This window comes from Tiliqua scincoides, chromosome 7 (assembly GCF_035046505.1).
Source record: "Tiliqua scincoides isolate rTilSci1 chromosome 7, rTilSci1.hap2, whole genome shotgun sequence".
NCBI lineage: Eukaryota > Metazoa > Chordata > Lepidosauria > Squamata > Scincidae > Tiliqua > Tiliqua scincoides.
In genome coordinates, this window is record NC_089827.1 from 58,809,469 (window position 1) to 58,835,017 (window position 25,549).

The 25,549-nt window shown below is 43.4% G+C and overlaps 1 protein-coding gene across 2 annotated transcripts; it reads left to right on the plus strand.

Annotated features, from left to right (window-relative positions):
* CCDC134 (coiled-coil domain containing 134) lies at window positions 1-25,246 on the plus strand. 2 transcript variants are annotated; one of them, XM_066633876.1, is made up of 8 exons: window positions 1-90; window positions 10,375-10,533; window positions 14,456-14,559; window positions 17,626-17,747; window positions 18,894-18,978; window positions 20,601-20,782; window positions 21,301-21,372; window positions 23,119-25,246. In XM_066633876.1, the coding sequence occupies exons 3-8, from the start codon at window positions 14,457-14,459 to the stop codon at window positions 23,242-23,244; spliced, it is 690 nt and encodes a 229-aa protein (XP_066489973.1). In that variant the 5' UTR covers window positions 1-90; window positions 10,375-10,533; window position 14,456; the 3' UTR covers window positions 23,245-25,246. The 2 variants fall into 2 exon arrangements, with proteins under 2 accessions (XP_066489973.1, XP_066489972.1); XM_066633875.1 differs by lacking the exon at window positions 10,375-10,533 and having other exon boundaries at window positions 3-90.
* The last annotated feature ends 303 nt before the right edge of the window (window positions 25,247-25,549 follow it).

Genomic DNA, 25,549 nt, shown 5'->3' on the forward strand with positions numbered 1-25,549 from the left:
TAGTCAGGCAGCGAAAGCAGCAGGGAAAGGAAGAGCTCAGCAGCACGAGAGGCTCGCCCTGATGGCAGCTGCAACTCTTCCCTGGGGCAGGTGAGGCTTCTGCTGAGCACGCGCAACCCGGGGAAGTCGCGGGTTTCCCCTGCGCAGGGAACTCTCCTTGGGCTACTGTGCTGCACCTCTAGGATGGAGAGCGCTGCGCTGCTTGAACTGCGATGAAAATGCCGCAGATGGGAATGAATGGGTGGGTGGGATGCAGGATGAGTTAGAGGGGCGCTACAAAAGAGACAGGCGTTATACTGGGAACTCTAAGTAGTCCCCGATGACTTAGTCCTTCTTAGTACAATCCTACCCCACTTACCTGGGAGTAAGCCCCATTGACTATAACGGCTTATTTCTGAGCAGACCTGGGTTTGGGCTCTTAGGATTGGGCTAGGCTGCAGTCCTATCCACACTTACCGGAGAGTAAGCCCCATTGACTATATTAGGGCTTACTTCTGGGTAGACATGCATAGAATTGGGTTCTTAGTCTGCTTCTGAGCTCCCACAAGGCAGCCCTACAGCCACTTGCATTTTGAAGGACACGTGCCCCAGATTGTATTATTTTAATGCTCAGGGTTTTTCTGCCCAACGCTGTGTATATGCAACAGTGACCAAATGTGTACACCTGTAGGCTGGGGAAAAATGGGTTAATCTGGAGGAGGTGAGACCCTTTGGTCCTGTGCCTCTGCACACACCTGTGCATTAGACTGTCTGCCCTGCACATAGGGAGAGGGTGAATGAATTAACCCTCAGTGAACTTGCCTTCTGACTGTGAGGGTGATGGTGGGAGGAATTCTGTCTGCAGGATGGGAAAGTGGGGGTCTCTTCAGTGTCTCAGTGGCAGAAGATCTTTCATCATGATGTGATCCAGGTGCTGTCAAATGGTTGTGATCCTGCTCCTTTAAGAATTGTACCATGCTGGCACAGAGAATGGGTGTTTGATGCATCTAAGCTAGCGGGAATGGTTCCTGTATCAATAGGTTGCAATCAAATAAATGTTCATGGGGGCTGAAAGCTCTGCTTCCCACTGTGTCAACTCAGGGCTTCTGCAACTCAAGGCTTTGCTGGGTTTTCTGCAGTGAGTGCTCTTTATGATGGGGATCTGGACTAGGTATATCAACCCTTTCTCTCCCCCCCCCCCCCCCCGTCAGGTCACACAGGGTAGTGAACAGAGACTGCTTTTGGAAACAGGTGGCGCTCACGTACAGTGCCTAAGCCAGGCCTGGGAAGTCAGTTGTGGCACCTCTTCAGAAGGCTTGAGAAATTACACTTGCTTGGGGGATAGGCTGAAAGTATGTGCACTTCATTTTAAAAAGTGGCATGGGTGAGTTAAATTACTACTGTCCTCCCAAGCACCAAGGCTAGGGCTTTTGCTATTGCACAGTCAGTGAACAACCTTTCCATAGATGTAAAGCCATATGATAGAGAGACTTTTGAGTGTGAATCTAGAGGCCCCAAGGTCTTTGCAGTACCTGTTATGCTGTACTCTCCTGAGAATGCCTTGTTGAGCCAAGTGCTGTATTAAATATTTTAGCTAGAACATAAACATAAGAACATAAGAACAGCCCCACTGGATCAGGCCACAGGCCCATCTAGTCCAGCTTCCTGTGTCTCACAGCGGCCCACCAAATGCCCCAGGGAGCACACCAGATAACAAGAGACCTCATCCTGGTGCCCTCCCTTGCATCTGGCATTCTGACATAACCCATTTCTAAAATCAGGAGGTTCCGCATACACATCATGGCTTGTATCCCATAATGGATTTTTCCTCCAGAAACTTGTCCAATCCCTTTTTAAAGGCGTCTAGGCTAGACGCCATCACCACATCCTGTGGCAAGGAGTGGCATCATGGTAACATAAAAACGGTATTAGAATTTATTAAAGTAAAGCAGGGTGTCCAATTGGTTTACTTTGTGTCTCTGACAGCAGCCAGGTTTAGATGGTATCCTTTAGGCTTGCTGCTCTTTAAAATTCTTGCAGAAAGGGAAGTGGTATTTAAGACAATCCGTTGCCCTTAACGCTGAACCTGATCATATGCCTCCCACATGCTAGAATAGCACAGACCTAAGAGACAAATGAAATGTGTACAGCAGAGATTCACTGATGATCTGTAGGAAAATCAAACCTCTTGCACAAGGAACACCTCTTACTGCCTGGTGTCATTTTGCCACCAACAGTGTCCAAAGTGGTTTTGTCTGGTGGTCTATTAATAGTGATCTCTGCATAGCAGATGGAACCTGTCCCTGGCCTCAGCTTTCCTCATTCAGTGCTCATATGAGAACCGAACATAATCTTGGGGAAGACTATTATGAGAGAGATGTGATGTTCTAGTAGCAAGCCTTTTGTGTGCCTCAGAGGCTTCCATATGCCCTGTTTATCTCAATTTCTAGACTCACTTAGAAGGCTATCTTTACTAAACCATTTGTGATGATGTAATCATTCATACTATCTGCCCTGCAGAGGTAGACTCCTTTCTTCTTGGAAATATGCCAGAATCCAGATCTCTGCATCTTTTGAAATGTTGCAAGCATGATTTTGTTTGCACTTGGCTTGCAATCACTAATGCTAACCAACTGAAGGATTTTTGGTTTGCTTTCTGTATCTGCTATGCTGCAGTGTTTCTCAAACTGTGGGTCAGGACCCACTAGGTGGGTCGCAAGCCAATTTCAGGTGGATCTCCATGCTTTTCAATATTTTAATATTTTAAACTTGATTAGTATCACCATGGTATGTGACTGCATTTGGGGAATTGTTACAGACCTGTACTTTTAACAAGCTACTATATTTATTCTTTTAACAGTGATAGTAAATGGGACTTACTCCTGGGTAAGTGTGGGTAGGATTGCAGCCTAGTATTGTTAAAAATTTCCTGCTTGATGATGTCACTTCCGGTCATGACATCACTCCCAGTGGATCCTGACAGATTCTCATTCTAAAAAGTGGGTCCCCGTGCTAAATGTGTGAGAACCACTGTGCTATGGTGTTAATCTACCTATTATAAAAGAGCGATAATTTTTTTTCTGCATCCTCAGCCTTTGGGATGAGTGTGGTTTACTTCCTTAGAATCACCTGGCTGATTGTATCAAACACTCCCTCCGGAATTTTGCAGAAAAGAAGTAGAATCCAGAGGGACTCCTGCAATGCTTCATTTAATGTTTGCAAATTAGGTAGACCTTTCTTTACAGGCCTGATCCTTGATCTGCACCAAAGAACAATCTCTCAAACATCTTTCCCAGCATGGGAAATAGGTTGTGATTATGAGAGATGGTATGGCTGCTATAGGTGGGCATGAAATCTTGTTATATAGTTGATCACTCATTTGTGTGTGTTCTTCCCTCCCACCTCATACACACATGAAGAAGCCCTCCCAAGGCTCCTGTTACCATACCTACAGGGAACATTGAGCATGTGTGTCCTTAAGGGTTAGTATGGCGTTAATTTTTCTCATCCCTGCTTTTCCTGTGTTCCTAGCATTTGTGTTGAAAAGCAGCCTGCAAGGTAAGGGTGTTCAATGATGCTTTCTCAAATTCTTCATCACCTCCAGTCCTGACAGGTTTATGTCCTATTTTTGTGGCACTTGCTGCTTTCTAATTGATAGACCAGCCATATGCAAATGACAGCTTGATGGCTGAGCTTTTCAGAATGCCCCTGGGGTAATGTTAATAAATGGGATGTTTACCCTCTGAGCACTGGGAGAAGGAGACTTATTTCAGACTGTTTAAACAGTAATTTTGTTCTTCTAGTCCAGGGGTGTCCAAGGTTTTTGGCAGGAGGGCCACATCGTCTCTCTGACACTGTGTTGGGGGCCGGGGGGGGGGAAAGAATGAATTTACATTTAAAATTTGAATAAATTTACATAAGTTTACATAAATGAATATATTAAAGATGAACTTATATGAATGAATGAAGGTCTTGCAATAGCTCAAGGCCTATAAAAGGCCTTGCACAAAGCAAGGCTGGCCTTTCCTTTGCTGCCGCTACTGCATCACAGATGTGAAACAGCAAGCAGTGGAGGGAGCCCTCATCCCACAGCTCATGCAAAGAGGTCAAACAGTTGCCCTCACGCTGAGAGCAGTTGCGTTGGGCCAGTGAGGGCCCCAACAAATCTCTGGAGGGCCAGAGGCTCATTGGAGACTGGGGGCTCCCTGAGGGCCGCATTGAGAGGCCTCAAGGGCCGCAAGTGGCCCCAGGGCCGGGGTTTGGGCACCCCTGTTCTAGTCCTACCCTGCACAAGATCCTGCTGAACCCCTCAAGTGCTCAAAGTTCCTTGTAATTCTTATAGCCCAATCTTAACTAAATTACTGTGCTCCTCTCTGCTGCATCACTCTTGAGACTTTTCCACGAGGCCTGAAGACCCTTCTGTTTAAGCAAGCCTTCTGAGTTCTCGGCCTTTTTAACATCTTTTCAACATCTTTTAATATTTTTAAATACTTGGTTACAGGCCTAATTCTATTATGATTTGCTGCTCTATGCTCTTTCTACCTGACTACTTTTTAGCTGACTACTGTTTTTTATAATATGTGTTAATATGCTTTTATCTGTTTTTAAATTATGTTTTTAATCTGTTTTAACCTAAGCCGCCTTGAGTCCCTTCGGGGAGAAAGGCGGGGTAAAAATAAAAGTTGTTATTATCACACTGGGAAATTTTGTCTGCTGGATGTCTCCTTGGGTTAAGGGGACATTTGTCCCCTTGTCCCTGGGTAAGAACCAGCAGTCACAGTAGCTCAATTTGAGCCTGTGCCAATGATATTGCTGGCACAAGTCCAAGTTGGTCCTTGTTGACAGATTAGACCTTGGAAGGGGGATAGAATATGGCTTGCACCAGCACTACTGATCCCACTTGAAACCCTATTGCCCTCTCTCCTCATCCCTACGCCAGACTCATCTGCTCCAATGGGTGTCCTTCTCTTCTCAAGTGCAAGGCTAGATGCACTGTAGCAAAATGATTTATAGTGGTTTTGTGATAGTGCGTGCTGCCGGAGTGTGTGCTTTGCTAGCACACTGGCTCAATAGGATTGGGCCATGAGTTTATCTTCACGCTATTAGTAATGATTTAAGCTGAGAGGGATTTGCCCAAGGTTGCCCCCAGCAAAGGCCGAACTGCATACAGCCATGTTGGCTAGGAGAGCTGCACTCTACAGGGTTTGGGGATCATTGAAATAATAATATAAACTTTATTTTGAAATGCTTTTCTTCACTGTGGTTCCAAGCTGGATCAGGGCCCCTGCAGCTGCTATTTTGGGAAGTTTCTTGGCCGTGTGGAGTTTTGAACCTGTGTAGTCCAGGTCCAAAATTAGTCAGTTCTCTACACCAAGAAGCTGCCAAGTTCCCACCTGGAGATATTGCCTCTTGTTGGTTGTTGGTTTTTAGGCTTAAGAAAAGCTGGGCAGCACCAAGAGTGTGCCTGCTGCTGCTCGCACCCTTTTACCCACCCTGCTGCCTAGCTGCTGTAGCAGGCAAGGGTCTCCTATTTGCTTCTGGTAGGTGGGAGAGGAATTAAAGCACCAGTTGGAGCAGGGAAGTGGAAACCATTATGGCTGCATTTCTCTACGTGTCCCTTAATAAAGAGAGAGGCTCTGCCTTTGGACTGAAACTTGTACTTAAGAAATAAAGAAAACAAATCTATGAGCTTAAAAGGAATCACCAGGTAGTATCCTCTGCTGTTTGGGGAGGAAATATGATCTGATATAGTATTGTAGTATGTATTATAGTGCTGATATCATATAGTAACAGTAAGTTCCACTGAAAACAGTGGGACTCACTTTTAAATAGACAGGCATCAACTTGTGCTGCACAAAAACCAGTTGCTAGGTTTTGATTTCTGTTCAAATGTCTCCATAGGCATGAACAATGAATTGGTTTATGTGACAATATAGACATGTTGAGACAGGTGAAGGCTATGTGAAGCAAATGTGTTAGTATCTCATCTGTTAGCTCTGGCAGCTTCAGTTGCAGCTTTGTTATGCATTCAAAACCTGAATGCCTAACAAAATGAATGCATAGCTTTCAGAATTATTTAGTCAGGGTTTTGTGGCTGGAATGCAGGATGGTGGTATATGAATGTTCACATATACCACACATCACCATTCTGTACAGAGCTATGCGCAGGTTTGATGCCACATACTCGAGATCCATTGCAATCAGCAATATGCAAGTGCAAAATTTGGAGCAGTATTTGATGGTGGGCAGATATCTATTATTCAGTTATATTTCACTTTCCTCCTTAAAAAGGTCAGAGGGAGTTTAAATTGTATCTGTGTTAGATTCAGTACTATATTTGTTAAAATCAACTAAGCCATTTCTGCCCAATGTTGCATATACACAACAGGGATCAAATGTGTACGCCTGTGGGCTGGGCAGAATTGGGTTAAGCTTTAGCTAACATATGCATGGTTTTGAGAGCTGGAAAAATCTAAAAGGCTTTATAGGAGCAGGAATCACATGGAAGTGTGTGAAGAAATCAAAGTGGTGTGTGTCTTTTAGCACTATTTTATTTTGTGCAGATGAATATTAGAAAGCTGCTGAAAAATTAGTGAATGAGGAATCAGGCTAATATGACTTAGCCTGCAATTAAGGGCAGCAAGCTGCTCTGATTTTCATTAGTCTCTCTCATGGAACTAGACAAATGTTATATAGAATGTCATCCCTTGTCTTCTATATGCAGTTGACTTGGGCAAATTCAGCTACATGCACTCAGCAATTCTGCCTGCTATCTTCCTCAATAAGCATGTGAGATCTGTGCCAGTGTCAGTTTCCCCCATGCTTCTACATTGCTGTGCTGAGTGTGATTCAAACGTGTAAAAATACAGGACATTTTTACAGTATAGTGTTGTTTTTCATACCACATGGCCCCTAAATGGAAGTCAACTATTTTATGTGGTACTCTGCTGAAGAAACAGAGATCTGTTCCAATACTAGAGGAAAAACTGGCTGTGTTGGACTTATTGAAAGATGGTATGTCGGTCTCCAACGTAGCTTATAAATATAGCTGCAATTAATCTAACATCTGTGGCATCAAGATTTGAGAGAAATATGTCTAATATATTAAAAATAAAATATTGAAATGAAAGGGGACCCACCTGAAATTGGCTCACAACCCACCTAGTGGGTCCCGACCCACAGTTTGAGAAACACTGCTCTAAAATATGCTGGCTGTTGGTGAAGCTGCATCAGCTGATGAAGAGGCAGCAAAAGTCGGTGAGATGCCTGGTATCACATTTACACCCACCAAAGGCCACAGGTGTAGTGATAGAGGTGGTGGCAGTACTGCAGTTAACACCACTTGGTTTATCATGTAGAATAATCCTTGACAAATATCTTAGATTTGGTTTCAGGCATTGTTGCCAGGTTGGGCTAGGAAAAACCCCATCTGACTCTGTAGGTGGCAACCTCTGATATTCACAAAAGCCTATGCCACAATAAATTTGTCTTAGGCTCCACAAAGCCTTTGTTTGGGTTTAATGCAGTCCTGCTGACCTAGCTCTCATTCTTACTGAAAGAACAGCTGAAGTGACAGAGAAGCAGAACATCAGCCTTTTCTCTAAAGAGGAAAATGTAGCCCTGCCCCAAAATTCTTTGTTGTGTGCTCCTAGAGCAACATCTTTACCACTCCTTCTCATGGTGCCTCTGTCCTCTCTAGGAAGTAGGACTATTCCAGAACAGGGATCACCCCCCTTTTTTGTCTATAATTCTTTATAAATTCTTATTGGTGGTGTTCTGTTGTGAAAGCAAGACTGCATACTTTGGATTTTTGGATAAAAAATTATGTTCAGTGATCTTGAAAGTACACTTTGTGAAAGAATGTAAGAAGGGTTTTTGCTGAAGCAGAACAAAGTGCACCTAGTCCAGTGCTCTGTGCAAGGTTTCCAGTAATCAGGTAGTACTGAATGACCAGTGTTCCATCAGTTGGCCACAATCTACCATCTTCCCATTTTTGCCATGGAGAAGAAGAGGGGACAAGAAGTCTGGAATATGCCTGCGTTACTTTACCAGAGATGATCCTTGACAAAGAATAAAATTGGGATTCATACTCCTGCTTGTAAAGAGTACATGAGATAAGCCCTGCTAAATGATCTGCAATGTTTTAACGCTTATAGTACTTAATGATGTTGCCTTTTTTCTGTGTGCGTTTTTGCAGCCCAAGTGTGCTTCTCAGCCTGTAGTACTTGCTTTGTTTTTGCTTGTAGAATTGAGAGCTTTCAAGTACCCATTATTTTTACTTTGCTGTGAAAATTCACATTCATTTCACAGTCTGAACGGCAGGCTCCCAGTGGAGTAACAGATCTCCTCTCACTAGCCAACCCCATCTGTTTCAGAATTTGCTGTAGTGTCTCGGCAGCAGGCAGGTTGCTCCTTCCATCACAGTGTGTAGGAGAAAATGCTTCACATTCCAAGGAGCCAGCATTTCCTTCTCTTTTGATTATAAATCCAAGTCTGTTTTTATTTTTAAAGGAATCGGATCACTGCAAAATGGGGGGGAGGGGGATGTTTCAGATTCTTAAACAGCAGCATTGGGTAGAAACCTGCATTTCCAGCTGTGATTGCTTCCGTCCATAGTTGCTTATAGGATTGTGTGTTAACATTATGCATGTCACTCCCAAACCCCAAACCCAAATTGTATAGGCAGCAGCCTGATTTCCAGAGCAATGGCAAGTGATGGGTGTTCCTGTTTCTGAGACCATTGATGGTTCATTTCTGTATCTACTAAGCCTTCTGAAGATAAGAGTCATAGATCTGGAACAAGACCGCAAGTGACCCACAACCTACTGTAAAGTAGCATCCTCTATCCAGAGTGCCCCATAAATAAATGTTTGCAATTCAGAACATATCTCTAACAGAAAAACAAGTCCACTACAGAGAAGTGCTAGCTGAGCAAGATGGTTGAGGTAGGTGCGTGGGGGAGATGACGACAACGTCAAGACGGAGGTTTATAAAACTATGAAAAGTGGATCAAGGGAATGTTTTTCCTTTTTTTGCAATAGCAGAATGTATAGTCAACCTGCAGTGTAGGACTTGGCGCCTGAGAATTGTTGAGCTGCCAATTGCCTTTCTGGATTAGTTCAAAGACTACACATTACGGTTAAGCCCATCATTAAGAAATGGAATTGAAGCAGGGAGTGTCCCAGGAAAGCCTCTTTGTTAAAAAGTAGCCATGGGTGGGTCCCCATCTGGCTTGGGACTGTAGCTTGTGGGGAGATTAAAAAAAATTCTTTCCCTGTGTGCTGGCTTTCTTCTGAAAATAGCTGGCGGGGGTGGGCGGGAGAGCCTGATTCTGAACCTGTTCAGCTGCTGCTTTTAAAAACAGAAAAGGGACACTTCCAGTATACTTAACAGATATACTTAACTGACAGACTTAACATAATGTGCTGTTGGACCCTAGGGCCATCTACAGCCACATTCCATTTTCAGTAGTAACCAGTTGGATGACTCTGGGTGCTTGCAGGTGAGGCACAAAGACTATCCCTTTCATTGTGCCCCAGGCACTGGTGTGTAGAGGTGTGTTGCCTTGGAACACAAAGTTTCTATTTAACTCTCATGGCTAATAGCTTCTGCATTTTTCTAATGCTCTTCAAAAGCCTTCAACGTGTTGAGATTGTGATATCACAAAGTTAATTCTGTGTTGGGTGAAGAAGTAATTTAGTTCTCATGGAGCTATGGCCAATCAATTTTTTTGAAAAAGGATTACCATAGACAAATGTTGTGGCAGTTGGTCCTGATCTCTTATTTAGAGGATCTCTGCACATGGAAAGCCAGCATATTGGAGAAAAACCATCTTTTCTTTTCCATATAGAGGGGAACTTTTGGCTTTTTCATTTCAATTCTTGTAACCCTGATGAGGGTTAGGAACTGGCTTTGGGCTGCCCACTGAGGTTCGTGGCTGTGCAGAGCTTGAGCCCAAATGTCTGTGATCTAAGGCCCAGGTGTGGAGTAAAAGCCCTGCACCTAAATGGTTAAAAAGTTGGGTGCATTCTCATTATACAAGTCAAGTATCATTTAGAGTGGCTCTAGGCTGGTTAAGTGATGTAGAAATGAGGGTCAAGGAAGGAATGCTCACTGCCATCCAGGCAGGGCAGTGGAGTCAGAAGCAATTTTAGGTGGAGTAGGAGGATTGGTGTACTGATTCTACAGCCCTGCTAGTTGCAATAGTCATCATGCCATTGCTGACTTGATGATAACCCAGCAGTGAGGGATCCTGTGCCATGGGATGGCATTGACAGCATGGATTTGAATACACAGTACTTCAGCATTATAGGTGGCGAAAACTTTTCTTTTGAAAAGTTGAAGTCTGGTGGGCAGAAATACTGTTTCTCAATTTTCTCTTTTTTTCTGTTTCAGATAAAACTAAACTGAAAAGGACAGGCTAGTGATGTTACAGAAGAAGATTCATAGGCAGCTCTTTCTGACAGTCATTGGCTGACAGCTGTACCTGATGTGGCTTAGTGAGCATATCCTTAATTAGAAGAGACTGCTTCAGATTTCTTTATTTGAATTAAGGTACAAATCTCTGTGCTTTTTGTTATTATTGTGTTTAAATTGAACCATCGTTTTGAGATGTGCCAGTGGCTGAAGTAGATTTATAACCAATCAGTACAAAAAAAGAGCCTACTCTTCTCCTCCAGCCTTCTTTTACAGTTGCTAATTATACAGTATTACTCTTGGCAAACAGTCCTATTGTCTAACACAGGGGTCTCTAAACTTTTTGGCCAAAGGGCTACATCAAACATCTGGCATAGTGTCGAGGGTCAGAAAAATAAATAAATTTAAAATTGAAATAAATACACTAGAAAGCCTAAGGCCTTCAGGCAGCCCAAAAAGTCACTTCTGGTTTTTCAGGGAAACCAGGAAGTGATGCTTTTAGGTCTTTAGAAGGCATTCTGAGGGGAGGCACAAGCCTCCCTGGCCCTCAGAACACCCTCCTTCTGTGACTGGAGCACAGCTCCGGTCACATTCAAATGAGCAGGCCAGAGACTTGTGGGGGACCAGAGGTTTGCCGTGTGTTGGATAGAGGCTCACCACGGGCTACATCTGGCCACTGGGCTGGGATTTGGAGACCCCTGGTCTAACAGTAGGGTGTCCTAGTCAATAGAAACTGCATGTATGAAACCATTACTTTTGAATGAATTTTAATCAGGTTTTGAATGAATTTACACAGAAACATGATTAAAATCTTGTTCTCTGTGGGTGAGAATATTTCCCCAGGTATAGCATCTTAACATTCTTAAGCATGTTGAATTCAAAGTGTGTGGTTTAATTAACAGCCTTCTTGCATCATTACATCAGTATGTAATTCCCTGCAATGTCAATGCAGGAGGTAAATATTTTGAGAATAGGCCACAGTCAACTTGACTGTCTCTGAATGTATTGATAACCTTGCTCTCTGTATAAGTGATAATCCAATCTACTATCCTGTGGAACTGGAAAACTGTATACTGTTAATGTAACCGAGTAAGTAACCTTGCTGTATTTCATAGTTATAGCGATAATTTCACCTTTATAGTCTAGGTCAGAGATGTCCAAACTACTGCCCAGCAGCTCAGGGTCTGATTAATTTGCCTGCAAGCAAGGGCTGCTGTAAGTGTCCAGAAGGCCTGGATTGTTCCCCTTTGAGCATCTATGAAAGGCAATGGAACACAAGTGGGATTTATGGTGGGGCTGAGTCTACAAAGCTTGGAGTCTGGGCTCTGTAGGACCCAGGGAATGCGAGTGCTGCATCATCACAAGGATTCTTGAGGAGAAAAATAACATTGTGGGCTAGAGGCTCCCAGTCATAAAGACTGAAGAGGTAGCTAGAGATGGAAGTGCTACTTTGTAATAAGATCATCTGTGGTTGATCAGCTTTAAAAATGAAGTTTGTGCTTGCCCAGTCATCAAAGTAGCCAGCATTGGATGGAGATTTGAAAAACAGTGCTGCATGATCCATTTCTGCCCAGTCCACAGGTGTACACATTTGATCCCTGTTGCATATAATAATAATACAGGTATTTATACACTGCCTTTCTTGGTCATCAGATTTCTCCTCAGACTTTATTCCAAGGAGATTTACGTAGGCAGGCTTTTCTAAACCTCCATAGAGATTTTTACAATAGAATAGTTCCAGTCTTTTGTAGAACTCCTCATTCTAGCTGGATTCCTTCCAGTCTGGCCTCTCTCTGGCCGCTTCGCCTCCCACACTCAACTTGACAGCAACTCCTCTCTGCCACCAAGGGTCAGCTCCTCTGTATATCAGCATGTTGTCAGTTCTAGGATACTTCTGGTTGTTTCAAACTGGCAGCCTTAGATCTTCAGGCATCTGTACCACTGAGCCAGACCTCCATATATGCAACGTTGGGCAAAAATGGTTTAAGCATGAGAGCTCCACCCAGAGAAGCCTTTGCCCAGAGTACTGCTTCAGCCAGTTGTTGGCATCCTTCAGTCTCGGAAGACTATGGTATCACGCTCTGAATGGTAGTTCTGAAACAGTGTCCTCTCCAGTGCGCGAAGCCTGGGTAAAGTAGATATGGAAGATATCCATGCGTTTCCCATGCAGCATATCCCCCCTGTCCACGTCGCTGAAATGGTCCAATGGAAAGGCAGAAGCCAATACTGTTGGTTCCAGCGGTGTTGCAGGAGTTGCCAGAACGTGACTGTGTTCAACCATGAACTGCCTCAGGGACTCCAGCTCCGGATTTTGCCTCGAGGTTGACTCCTGAAACCTTTTCCATAACTGGATGTAGCCACAAGGCAGTGGAGGTTTGTGATCAGAGTTTTCCTTCTCTCAGATGAGCTGCCTTCCCAGGCTAAGGAGTCCCATCTACCGGGTGGCTGTTTAGTCGCTTTTTACGATAAGTACAACCAAACTGAGGGCCTATTCTTATCCCCAGCCCCCAGGGGAATCCAGCTAGTATATACTTGCAAATAACTCCACACTAATTATTTAGTTAGGCTAACATGCACTACCCAGTAATACCTGTGATAGCCATTTGTGATCTAAAAGGACGCACAAACACTAAAAGAACCAACTATTAATAAAGCTTCCCTGCCTGAAAGAGATTACTGCTCTCCTCAGGCAATCTAGTGAATGTTTATTTTCAAGTCTGTAAGCAGCACGTTTCAACCTTTTTCATTTCATGGCACACTGAGAAGAGGCTAAAATAGTCAAGTTTTTTTGACAATTGGCAGGGCACACTGCACTGCTGGCTGGGGGCTTGCGTCCCCCAATGACCCTATGCATATATGATCCTCTATAGCACACCTGCAGACCGTTGTGCCATGGCACAGTGGTTGAAAATGCTGTAGTGGTTGGCATGCTTTCCTTGCCCCCCTTTCTCCTTCATGGCCTCTGTGCAGTCCCACAAATGAGGTCTGTATGCCTAATCATGGGTACTTCTAGAGCTTGGAAGATAAGTTACTCAACTTTTCACTCAACAAACATGTTTGGTGCCAGGTGCTTTTGTCTAGGTGTGAGGTCAGTATCTCTTCTGGGCAGTTCCTTTTTTGCTGCCTTGGAGCGATTAGGTTTTCCTGTCTTCTGTGCTGGAGCAATAAAGATTTTTTTCTTGATCTTTAAATCTTTTTCTCCTTTCATATTTTAGACCCCTCATAGGGGCATGGTTCTTTGACCATTCTTGTTTTTATGGCTTGAGGGATGGGACAAAGTGGAAATGTTCTGACCCCCAAATATCTTCTGCTTTGGTGCACAAGCTTTAATAATTGCGAGTTTAGTCATGTTACTACATCTATGAGAACGGTTAATGTATTTCACTATGTTAATAGTCTGCAGAAACCACAACAGAAACAGAGTTGTTCTTGCATGTAACTGATGTTTTTTGAGTGGTTCTCTATGCAGTCACTCCCCCACCTATCTTCTTCACTGTAGAGAGTAATTGCTATAAACATGTCTCTGAAGCTTTGACGAGGTGCTGACCCCACTTGTTGCCAGATGTACAGAACTTGATTTTGAAAAATGCTAATTGAAAGTGGGAGCACTTCCTGCTCCAAGCTTTAGAAAGTTTTTTGTTTGACCTGTGCTTGACTGGATTCCATTTGTAGAAATACGCAGTGCTAGGCAAATGAGTCATTAGAGGTAAGAACAGTTCTGGTTTTGTTTGGGGAGCTTGTTTGCTTTGGACCTTTCATCAATCGTGTGCCTTGGAATTCATGTGTTTTGGAACTTATCACAACCACTTTTATGTTTATCCATATAGGAGTGCAGGTAATTGCCTAGCTACTATTCTGGCATGGGGGAAAGTGACATCTAAATAGTTTCTGAGGCTGATAAAGTATCCTGGGGAAGGGGGCTAAAACAACAAGTCTTATCTACTTAAGGAGTGATCCCTGTTTAATCTCATTTAATCAGTATTTGGTTGATTAGTGTTGAGTCAGGACAGAGAAGTTCTGTATTTAACCTCTTTCCTCCCCTTCTCTCTCCAATTTTAAGGATGGATTATCTTTGGATCTGCACTTTTCTTTTTACGTTGATATTATCTAGAGGCATCACTGCTGACACGGAGAAGCAAAACTCGGATTCAGGATTAGAAATCTGTATCCTTTCATTGCCCAACGCTTGATGCTGAAAATGGGTGGGTGGAGAGAGAGGACACTTTGGTACAGGTAGCCCTTGGTTTACAATGGAGTTCTGATCCTGAAGGAGCCGTTACCAAAAAAAAAGGTATAAGATGAACCAAGCCCCTCTCAAAATTGACATGAGTAATATTATATTTGAAACTCTGAAATGAATTGTAAGAATGTAAAAACAGCCTGTGGGCTGTCCCTTGACTCTTAAATAGTGACTGGGGCAAGGGGAGAATCCTCCAGGTAGTGTGGCCATATGGGGAGACAATGGGAGGCTACTGCTGTTCCTGCTGCTTGTGGCAGAGGTGGTGCTCTGCAAGAAGACCCTTGCTCTTTTCTCCAGGACCAGTCTGACCACGATGCTCTAGCAAGGAGGCTCAGAAAGACACTCTGAAGTGTCCAGGGGCTTCTGCAAGAAAAAGACAGACGCTTCCTGAATCTCTTACACCAAATTTCAAATGCAACTGGTTATTGAGCTATCTACCTGCACTCTGACGAGCAGCATCTTTCTGAGCCTTGTAAGAGCATGTGCTGAGTAAAATATTTTGGGGCGTCTTACTGAGCCTGCACTTTGGAAAGGAGGCTCAGAATGACACTCCTCACCGGCTCACAGCCTCAGAAAGAGACACTTCTCACCTTTGCAGTAGGTCTGCAATGATTCACAATAATCATCGTTATTATGAATTGTTTGAAGGCAAATAGTCGTAACCCAAGGGCTCCCTGTACTAAGATATCTGTTATAATTGTAAAATAATAACCAGTTATTGTAAACTGTCTTGATAATCCATTTAATGGGAAGAAAAAGTGGGGTATGTTTTAAATAAATACCTGTTTGTGCCCTGCATTGGTGGGGAAGCTAGTATGGATTGGGAAAATATGTGCAGGTATTGGTTTGTTTACATGCATAATATATACAGGTACAGCCTATTTATCCGCGTCCTGTGACTCGGCGTGATTAACAAAAAACGTGTTGTGCTAAATCCCATAGAGTTACACAAATACAGCCTGCAGCCTGACACTTCCGGATGGAAGGAGACTAAGGTAGCTGTTCTCAATCCCCTCCCCCATTCCTTTTCACAGGTGGGATCCTGAGCTTGCTTGGGAGTTCTCTGTACCCCAGGCAGCCTCCCGACAGCACTGCAGGTTCTCCTCCTCCTCTCCACTGCTGCCGCTCCTGCAGCCCTCCCTGGCCGCAGCCATCATGGATACCCCAGAGCATTCTGGGACTTGTAGTTCGGCTCTCTGCTCACCCTCACCTGTCTCTCCAAGACTCAGCAAACACTCCCGGGGTTTTTTTAAAGCAATCCCCTCCGTTGCTACTGCACCTGCCCGTGTGTGTGTGTGTGTGTGTGTGAGAGAGAGAGAGAGAGAGAGAGCGCTCCACCTTGTTTTGCGGCAACAGAGGTTTTTGGTCCCGCCTTCCCCCTTCAGCCTTGGCTGGCTCAGGGGCTCCAGGAATGTTACTGTTCCTTTGCAAGGGGAGCCTCTTCCGTGGCTCCAGGGCTGTTTCCCTGCCTGGTCAAGGAGGAGCCTTTTTGCAGTGTTTTGGGCTGCCTGGAAATGGATCGAGATGCCAGCTCAGAGCAAAGGAGGCAAAAGTGTGTATGACTTTCAGTACCCCCACCCCATTCTAGTTGAGACAAATCCGCAGATAAAAAATCCGTGGATAAATAGGCTGCACCTTTATATGTGTTTTTATATACTTGTGTACATGCACACTATAGCAAGGTATTGTGTGCTGTGAAGGGGCATACTTAGTAAATTCTTCTTCTGGTGAGTAATAGCCATATGGTAATGGTATCCATCTTTTTGTCTGGGTGTCTTCCTTCTCGGAAAACTCGTATGTTTTCCCCAGCAGGGCAAATGGCAGTTTTGGATAGCAGGGGGCAGGAGAAGGTATTACCCTTGTGCCACTAGTTGGATCAAACCTTGAACTTTCCAGACAATGTTGCTTTCACAAAGTCAACACTTGTTTCTTGCATGAGTATTTTCCCAAACTAGTTTCCAAAACTACCTCTTTTGGTGATAGGATCATCCCAGGTTGGTATGCCCATTACTGGGGTCATTGCCTTGTCGCATGGGTTTCTCCCACATGATGCCTCTGACATCACTGATGAAGCAGGCCATGAAATGCCCCACCTTATCCCATTTAGTGAAATTCAATATTGAGGGGTTTCCCATTCTCCTCTTAGTATCTTTGTTGGCTGTCCGCTGTGCTACTGTGCCACTAGAGTGCTCGTCATTGCTGCTTTGGTAAGTAGCAAGGCATAATATGCTTCCCCTTCATTGCCCTACCATTATAGGAACCTTTAGTGATTTTCTGTTCTAGCTGTGTGCTCCCTGCTGTGCTAAGCCAGCACTAGAGCACTTAGCTCTGTTTACCACCCTTGCCCCCATCAAATTGTGACTAGCATCATATTATTTCCTTGCAACAATGCTCTCTCTTTATTCTCCCCTCCCACTTGTTATACAGGATGAGATATGGGGGCCAGCACTGAAAATAACAAACTGTTTTTAAAGCAGTCTAGGAAGTTGCTGGTATCCTCTGTCTAACTGGCCTGTAGCAGTCAAAGGTATAACTTTTATTCTGCCTAATCTTCACCCAGATACTATCACAGGATTGTCAACCGTGTCATCCTGGATCTGTTATATGTATGCCATCCTCTTAAAGGGCCAGAATAAGCTACATCCTTCAACACGGATGCTTTAATCATGAGCAAGATATCTATTGTGACTCACTAATGCCAAATACATTCCACTTCCTATGGCTGATGACAGCTTCTAGTTTGTTCAGTGTTTGTCCCACTACCTTCATCAGGCTGGAAATGACATCTGAGAAATGGCTCATCCACACCACTGCTGCAATGTGCAATGCTGCGTGTTGTGTGACTGTTTTCCTTGGCATAGAGAGTTTGGGCAGCAGCACCTGGTTCTTCAACAGGAAGAATGACGTGATGCTCTGTGCTACAAATCTGAGATAGAATAGATAATTCATTATGCATTGTTTGTTCTGTGATGCCCTTAACCAAACCGCAGATAAGAAGCTGTTTGAAGTGAAACGGAAAGATCAGATGAATGCACTGAAGAACCTGATTGAACTCAATGATGTGAACCAACAATACAAGATTATAGACATCATGCTCAAGGGTCTCTTCAAAGTGAGCTTTACCGAAATGAGAGCAGGTTTTGTACCACTGGTCTATACTGGGCAGTTCTAAAAGCATTGCTGTGAGACAAAGACAAGGAGTGTAGTCTCCTGGTCAGCAAATAGTTGTTACTGGAGGACACAGAGGGTGGTGGTTCAGGGCTCCAATCTCCCCCCCCCCCCCAGTTTTGGGCTGGTATTGGTGGCTGGGTTTAAGCAAGTGTAGGAGGGGTTTGGAATGGACTCGGCATCTGATAAATGATTTGGTGTATTGGAACGAAGGCATCAGTGTTCTGTGGGTAGTTGGGTTACTGCCCTCACTTGGGTTCAATAGCATTGCATTTATTTTGTTTACAAAATATTGTAATATTGGCTGCTTTTCTGTCCAAGGCACCCACAGTGGCTCACAACATTAAAAAGAAAACACAGAGTAAAAACAAGCAAACAATAAAAACAGCACAACCAGAACCTTTAACATCCAGTTGGAGGTAAACTATTGAAGCCAAATGCTTACCGGAAAATTCTTGGCTGTCCTGCAGAAGATAGACCTCTGAAGGAACTTTCACAGAAGAGCCATTACCAAGAAGGCCCTGTCCCACATTGCTACCAATGGAACTTTTGTAGAAGGAAGCACCTGGAATAGGTCTCCTGCAGATCTTAGGAAACAGGAAGGTTTACATGCAGTCTTCACATGAAACAAACTAATAGGGCCTCTCGGCTTGTGAAAAAGCTCTGTTATTTTTAATAGCTTGTGATGTAACTATCAAAGGACAAGATCTGTGTCTGTCAGTCGGGGTGGGGTGCTGTAACTAAGCCAGCACAGCAAAGCCTTTGTTCAGGGATTTTCATCTCCTGGGCAAATGTGTGAGGTGTTTTCAAGGACCAGTATATTTAGGCAGCAGATTGCATAGTTTGGTCCTCTGGTTGCAAGTTCTAAGCTCTTATTATCCTGCAATATAGCTTATATAACCTATATAGCCTTATTATCCTGCAATAGCCTCAAGTTTCTCAGTCTATGGGGGCTACAGCAGCTCAATGTCTACTTGCAACCAAGTTGAACCCTGAGAACAGGCTGTTGCAGGCAGCGCAGGTGTGGGGAAGAGTTCCCTTTTGGCACGAGCTGGAATAAACTGAGATTCCTTTCTGTTGTGATGCACAGGTACTTGAAGATTCCCGGGCTGTGCTCATAGCGGCAGACGTTCCACCAGATGGACCATTCCCTCAGGATGAGAAGCTAAAGGATGGTGGGAGCTCAGTGCCTTCTAGTCTAATTTACTCTTTTATTATATTTTTCTCTCTCAGATTTGTAGCTATGAGGCACTACAGCCTTACAGCTCCCTTGCCTTTTTGGCTACTTTTCCTTGGCCACCCTTGTCACTTCTGTTCTTGTGTGTCGTCATTTCTGACATTTGTAAAGGTCCTGGGATGGGAATGGAACCAAGTGAGACTTCATAGCATATGGTGCATGAAGCAGAACTGGCTGTTTTTCCTGTGTGTATGAGGGAAAGTGAGTGCTTGTTGGACTTGCTGGGATCATTAAACCGGGACGACATGGGGATTCATTTTGTCTGAGATGCAAGTTTTGACAATGCTGGATCTTTCTGGTGGTGGTAAAAATTTGCCTAATGTGTTCAACTAAAGCACAATAGTTTACACAAGCTGCATGAATATATAAATGCTCTTAATAATATAGGTTGAGATAATCAGGCTGGCTTATATCCTGAAAGCAACATTTGAGAGAATGCTGGTGAATCTAAGTAGAGGCTTTGGAATTATGACCTGTAGAATTAGAGATTCTCAACAATAAAACCCGGGTTTTGTGATGGGACAAAATGATGCAGATAGACAGGGAGTATGTGTTCTTTTTAATGCTGCAAGAGGAAAAAAATGAAAAACGGGCCTATAAGGGCAACAGAAAGTAGAATTTGGGGTTACGAGGAATGGCAAACAGTTGTATTTACAGCTGTTAGTGTTTTTGTTTTTTCTTAGGAAAAACACGTTTCTAGCCTTAGAGAAACAATATTCCACTTATTTTGCTCGGGGGGGGGGGGGTGTTTCCCGGTTGGATATCCTATTTTGTTCTTTGTGATATTATTGTGGGTACCCAGATCTCCTGAAGTAACTCCTCATTTAAACTGTTGGTTGATAGCTGAAGAATGAGGAGCAGTAGGTATGCTCCCCCAATCTCAAATTATTTTTGCTATCAGTCTTTATTAATGCTGTAGGAGAGGTATTTATATATTCATTCAGTCATGACAAACCTTGACTGTAGGCAGCCATAACTCTCAATGAATTTCTTTGTTCCAACTTGTATGATGATTTATAAAACATTGTAGAACCCTTGTTTCTTTGCATAAGTGTAGGAAATCTCACATGAAACGGACTAACATGCTTCTTAATTGCTACTTAATTACTTGCTAGAATTTTTGAATTTCATATGTCTAGATGTTGTTGTTGATATTATTATTATATATTGCTTTTCAACAAAAATGTTCACAAGCTTATTCCCAATTTACAGGGAATATGCTCCATCAGTGTTTGTCTCTTAAAAAGGCTTGTACCCAAGATTATGCTTTTCTGTACCACCTGGATTAATTAATGAGGAATAAACCACAACCCCTAGTTTCACATTTATAGTCATTAATACAGATTAAAATTCCTATTTGCCACCCTTGCCTAAAGCAAGCACAGACAAGGAGGAATGCCATTCTTTAATAAACTCCTGGATACAAAAGAAGAATTCAGTTGTGTTGAGGGGAAAACAGCTGGCCTTGTGAGTCCAAGTTTGTTCCTACAGACGTCAAACTGATCTTTACTAATGGCAATACCTCCTGATTTTTTTTTCATTGTGACTGTTTTCCCTTAGCATACTCCCATGTGGTGGAGAACACAGCTTTTTTTGGTGATGTAGTCTTGCGCTTTCCCAAGATAGTGCACCATTACTTCGACCGCAGCTCGAATTGGAACAACCTAATCCGCTGGGGAATCAGTTTCTGCAACCAGACGGGTGTATTTGATCAGGGTCCCCACTCACAAGTACTAGGATTGGTAAGGCAGCGTGGTTGCTTAGCTTCTCTAACGTCCTGTGTCCTGGGGTGGGGAGCAAGAAGGAATAAGCACAGGTTTTGGCTTGTAAACATTTGTATAAGTTTGGATGAATATGGATTTTAAGGTTGGCTTTGACTTCAGAATTCCTGTGTGGAAAACTTTCTAAGTAGAAATGAGCATGAAACCTATGTAAAGGTAGTAATATGCCATTGTGGTGCGTGTGTGTGTGCACATCTATATGAATGAATGTGTGCATACTGGAAGTTTTGATTGGCCACAGCTTCCCATCTGTACAGGTGGTGGGCAAATTGCAAGATCAGCATAGCTGCTCCAGTCCCCTTGGGGTCATGCAAAGCTTTTCACAGTGTGCTACACTTATAACTTCCCACATTTGGGGTGTGAGGGGTCATGGCATTAAAGCACTGAATTAGGGAATCTCCAACTGGGGATTGGGAAGAAAGATTCTAGAGATGAGGATTAAACTGATCTTCACTACTTTGGTTTACTTTCCTTTGCAGATGGCTCAAGAACTGGGAATTAGTGAGAAATCTCCAGACTACCGGAATCCTTTTAAAACAGACAATTCTGAAGTAAGATAATTCTTTAGATAATCCTTCTTGTTGGCAGCTTGCTTGAGAAATAGCAAGGAGGAAAATGGGCAGTACTGTTCAGCGATCAGCTTGTGATTGATAATACTCTGACGCCAACTGTAGTAAAAACACATTTGTCCCCTCACTGCTTGGACTTGATGATCCTGTACAGCCAGCACATGTTTGCTTCCATGTTGGTACACAATTGTTGCCTCCCAACAGGACCATGCAAGAGCAAGTTGTGCAGCTGATACAGATTTCTCCTGGTACACAATTGTTGCCTCCCAGCAGGAATGTGCAAGAGAAAGTTGTGCAGCTGATACAGATTCCTCCTTTGTATGTGACAAGCCAAGCCAGTGTCACAGCTGCACGTGGAAAGCAGCTACAGCTTAGTTATGCAAGACAGTCTCATTTGAAGGTGCTCTCATTAACCCAGCACAATTGCTGTTTGTATTGAATGGGGGCAATATGCTGCGTTTTGGCGAGGAGAGGTGCAGGCACCTCTCTTGGCCTGTGTTATGTGGGTCTCTTTGGTAGCATTCAGCCAGCTTGCATTTATGCTTCCATCAGGGCAATTCTGAGATGGACTGTACTCCATCATTTTATGAAAAATAACTTGGGCACTCTGCCAAGGTTGTGCAGATGTTCTGTAACAAAGAGCTGAGTGTAGAAGCCAGGTAATTTTGGGAATCCCGACTCTATAGCGTGGTTTCTTTCCATCTAGATGCCATTTCTCCCCATAATCCCTCAGTGTTGCTTCCAGACTGAGACTAGTAGAGTGGTCACTGAACTCACCTGTGTAGGGTCTAATGGAAACCATTTTTTTTTCCTGCTCTGTAACTCAGCATAGCCAGGAAGACTGCTTTACCTCATATAACTGTTGCTTGTTTTGTCACTGTATTCTGTAATGGTCTCTGACTGTACCCCTTCCATCCAATACCCCTCTGACCACATCTTTATGTTGGATTTTGTGTGTGTGTGTGTACCTGACAACTGAGGATGACATTTCACGACTGATGAGGTGTATTCTAGTCTTAAAAAGCTTATGTTAGAATCAGTGTGTTAATCAAGTTGGTACAAGATGCTTTTATGAATGTTGCATTAAAAACCATTTAGTTCTGTGTTTTTGCAGTGCACAGCCAAATATTCATTGATAGCTCTCCCTTGCCCCTTTCAATGATTCTTGGCCTTCTAAGAATCAGCTTTTTGTGAATATTTCTGTGTCTTTCCACTGAACCCTGCCATATCCCTATCTGGACTAGATAGTAGTGGAAGCAAATGGGGTCCAAGGCTATCCCAAGTAAGAATAGAGATGGCTGGCGCTCTCATCTAGTGCTGTATGCATTAAAAAAAGGCACAATTATTTTCCACTGCTCCCTTTCCTCAGCACTTGACTGGGAAAAACTAAAACACAAAGTGCCCAAGCCTTTTAAGTGCAAAAGTAAGCCTTTTCTACTTACTGTGAAGAAATTCCTTTTGTCTACTACCTGATCCAATGGCTGCGTCTTTGTGTCTGTTACTGGGGGGAACCAAGAGTCCATAGGGGAAAAAAGCAGAGTGGAATATCTGCCTTAATATAGTGTTGGATTTGTCTCCTGAATGCTGCTGAAACTACAGACATATATGATGGATGTAAGAAGTGGGAAGAGGCTTCCTTGGTTAGTTATGACTACAAGCCTCGCGTAAAGAAATGACCTGCCATTTTTTTGTCCCCGCATGGCTGTGCTCATCCCTGTTTGCTGTCAGTTTTTCCCCAGCGCAGATACATTCCAGAAGGCTCTCCGGGAGGAAGAGAAGCGGCGGAAGAAAGAGGAGAAACGGAAGGAAATCCGCAAGGGGCCTCGCATTTCACGGTCACAGTCTGAGTTATAATGCTTGCCACCTGCCCTGTCACTGTGGTGTGTGCTGGTGGAAGATGGAGCAACTTCCAGAAGAACATCCAAGTCCTTCGTTGACCTCAGGAAAATGCCAGGATGTTAAAGTTTCCTTTGTCAGGTGTGTGAGGAGCATCTCTTCAGGACTATGCTGACAACGGCTGAGAAGTGCCCAGAAGGAAATGATGGTCTTTGAGCACATACTTTCTTGTGGGGAAAAACATTTCCTAGAACTGGAATGTATGGGGTTTGAAAGAGGCCACTCTTTATGTCTGTATATTTTTGTTCCCTGTGGCTTTGCCAGTTTTGTCATGCTAAGAATGTGTGGGATGGAGTGGGAAGGAAGAGGATTTTTCTGGTACTTGCCACAACTACAGTTTATAATGCAGGATGTTGTGTCTTATGCAACCAGGATGGTAATGTGACCTATATAGCTGCACAAATTTTTCTCTGGGCAGCAAATTACCTGTAGGAATTGAGAGTTGTCTTGGAGATGCACATTGCTTGGAAATTTTCATTTACTGTTACTCTATTAAACTCTCATTCTTTTCAATGCAAAGAATGTACCTGTGTAGGTGCTGTTTTTAAAGTGTCAATAACTGAAAGCCCCATTGGTTTTATGAAGTCCTTGTGTTGTCAAATTGTTGTTCGGCCAATGAAATCTCTTCTTCCCATAAGGCTATAAGAAAGCTCTTTTGGAAAGGGAAAGGGACAACAAAAATGGCAAATTTGGCTTGAGAGGATGGACAACGTGGCTGTGCACTGTGAGGGTGTTACTGCACTTGGTCAAGGGATGAAAGCAGTGGGTACAGTGACTTTAACCTGTGGTCTTTGTAAGCTGATTTTATAGGTATTGGATCTCAGCACAGCTGCTAATAGTCACATTTCTGTCCTAAGCAGTGTTATTGCCAGCACACAGGGGAAAATGACTGAAAAGGTTGTTGAGGTAGTGAAAGTAATTCCTTTTCCTTGCATAGCAAGGGGAGCTCATTTGCTCTGTTCATGTGACACTAAAAGCACTAGAGTATGTTGCTTATATAAATTGCAGTGTAAATTCCTTCAGCTGCTGTTGTCCAGTGGTGAAAGAGTTGAACTGCTAGCTTTCCACTAGAATTCCTTTTCTCAGTTTATGGTAGTTTTGACCTTTGTTTTGAAATGTCGACAGGAAGATACTATTTGCTGCTGTTCTAACAATGGAGCAAAAGCAGCAGAGGTCTGACAGGGTGGCTTCATTCTCTTCGTTCTTAAAAAACACGGTACTAGCTGCATTTTTGAGCATGTTCTCAGGAACATTCTGAGAGCATCTTTCTACTAGTCAATTGCCTTATTGCTCCGCAGGAACAAACTGACTTTTCCTTTATCTTTTCAAGCATTCCACATAGACTTGTACATGGAGCCAAGCTCCTTTCAGACTCCAACTGTATGTCTGGTTTTTATAGGAAAGGTCAGCTAGCCTTGGCCTCGGTAACTCTCTCATTCCAATCCAGAGTTCTTCACTGATGAGCTGAATTATGGATATGATACACATGCACTGACAAAACACCAACACACTGCAGGCATTCAGCACAGAACCACTATGCGGTTTGAGGCAATAGGTAGCTATTGTTCAGGACTGGGATTGCTTCATGCCAGCAGAACTCTCTCCAAATGGTTTATTTGGAGAGTTTCACAGGTCGTCATGGGCCTTTCTTTCATGGGTAGTGCCAGACTTTGGTACACTTGCTGTTAAGATTTGTTTGGAATATTTGTTTCAGCCCCTTGACTGAATTGCACAGCTCTAGAATGTAACTTGCTCTTGCCAGTGGAGGATTATTTTGTGGGGAACGAGGGTTTCTTCTGGGGGATGTTGTTGCCTTCAGGCTGTTTTACAAAACCAGTGATGGAGATTGCCTTTATTTTCTAAATGGAGAGCTGTTTTTTGTTGTTGTTGTTCTTGGATATGTATTTAAACTGGAAACTGACTTTTTGCTTTTCTTGAATAAAACTGAAGTTTTAAAGAAGCTTCAGCATCTCTTGATCACTTAATTGTGAGCTATTTAAGTACTTGAGTCTGCCTTGGAAGTGTGGGAGCTGGATGGGTGCTTGTGTATGAGTCAGAAATTTGGGAGATGTCGAGGTTTTATGGTCAAATCAGGACTGTTGTAATTTCTTGATTGCTGATGAAAAGGTGAGTTTTTCAATTTCAAACATGTGTAGCATCTTTAAAGATTTTTATACAAGCCTTCTCTAACCAATTTACCAGCACCTAAACATTTGCTACTGGGTGAAAATGCTTGATTTCTACCTATTTTGGACCTTTCTAG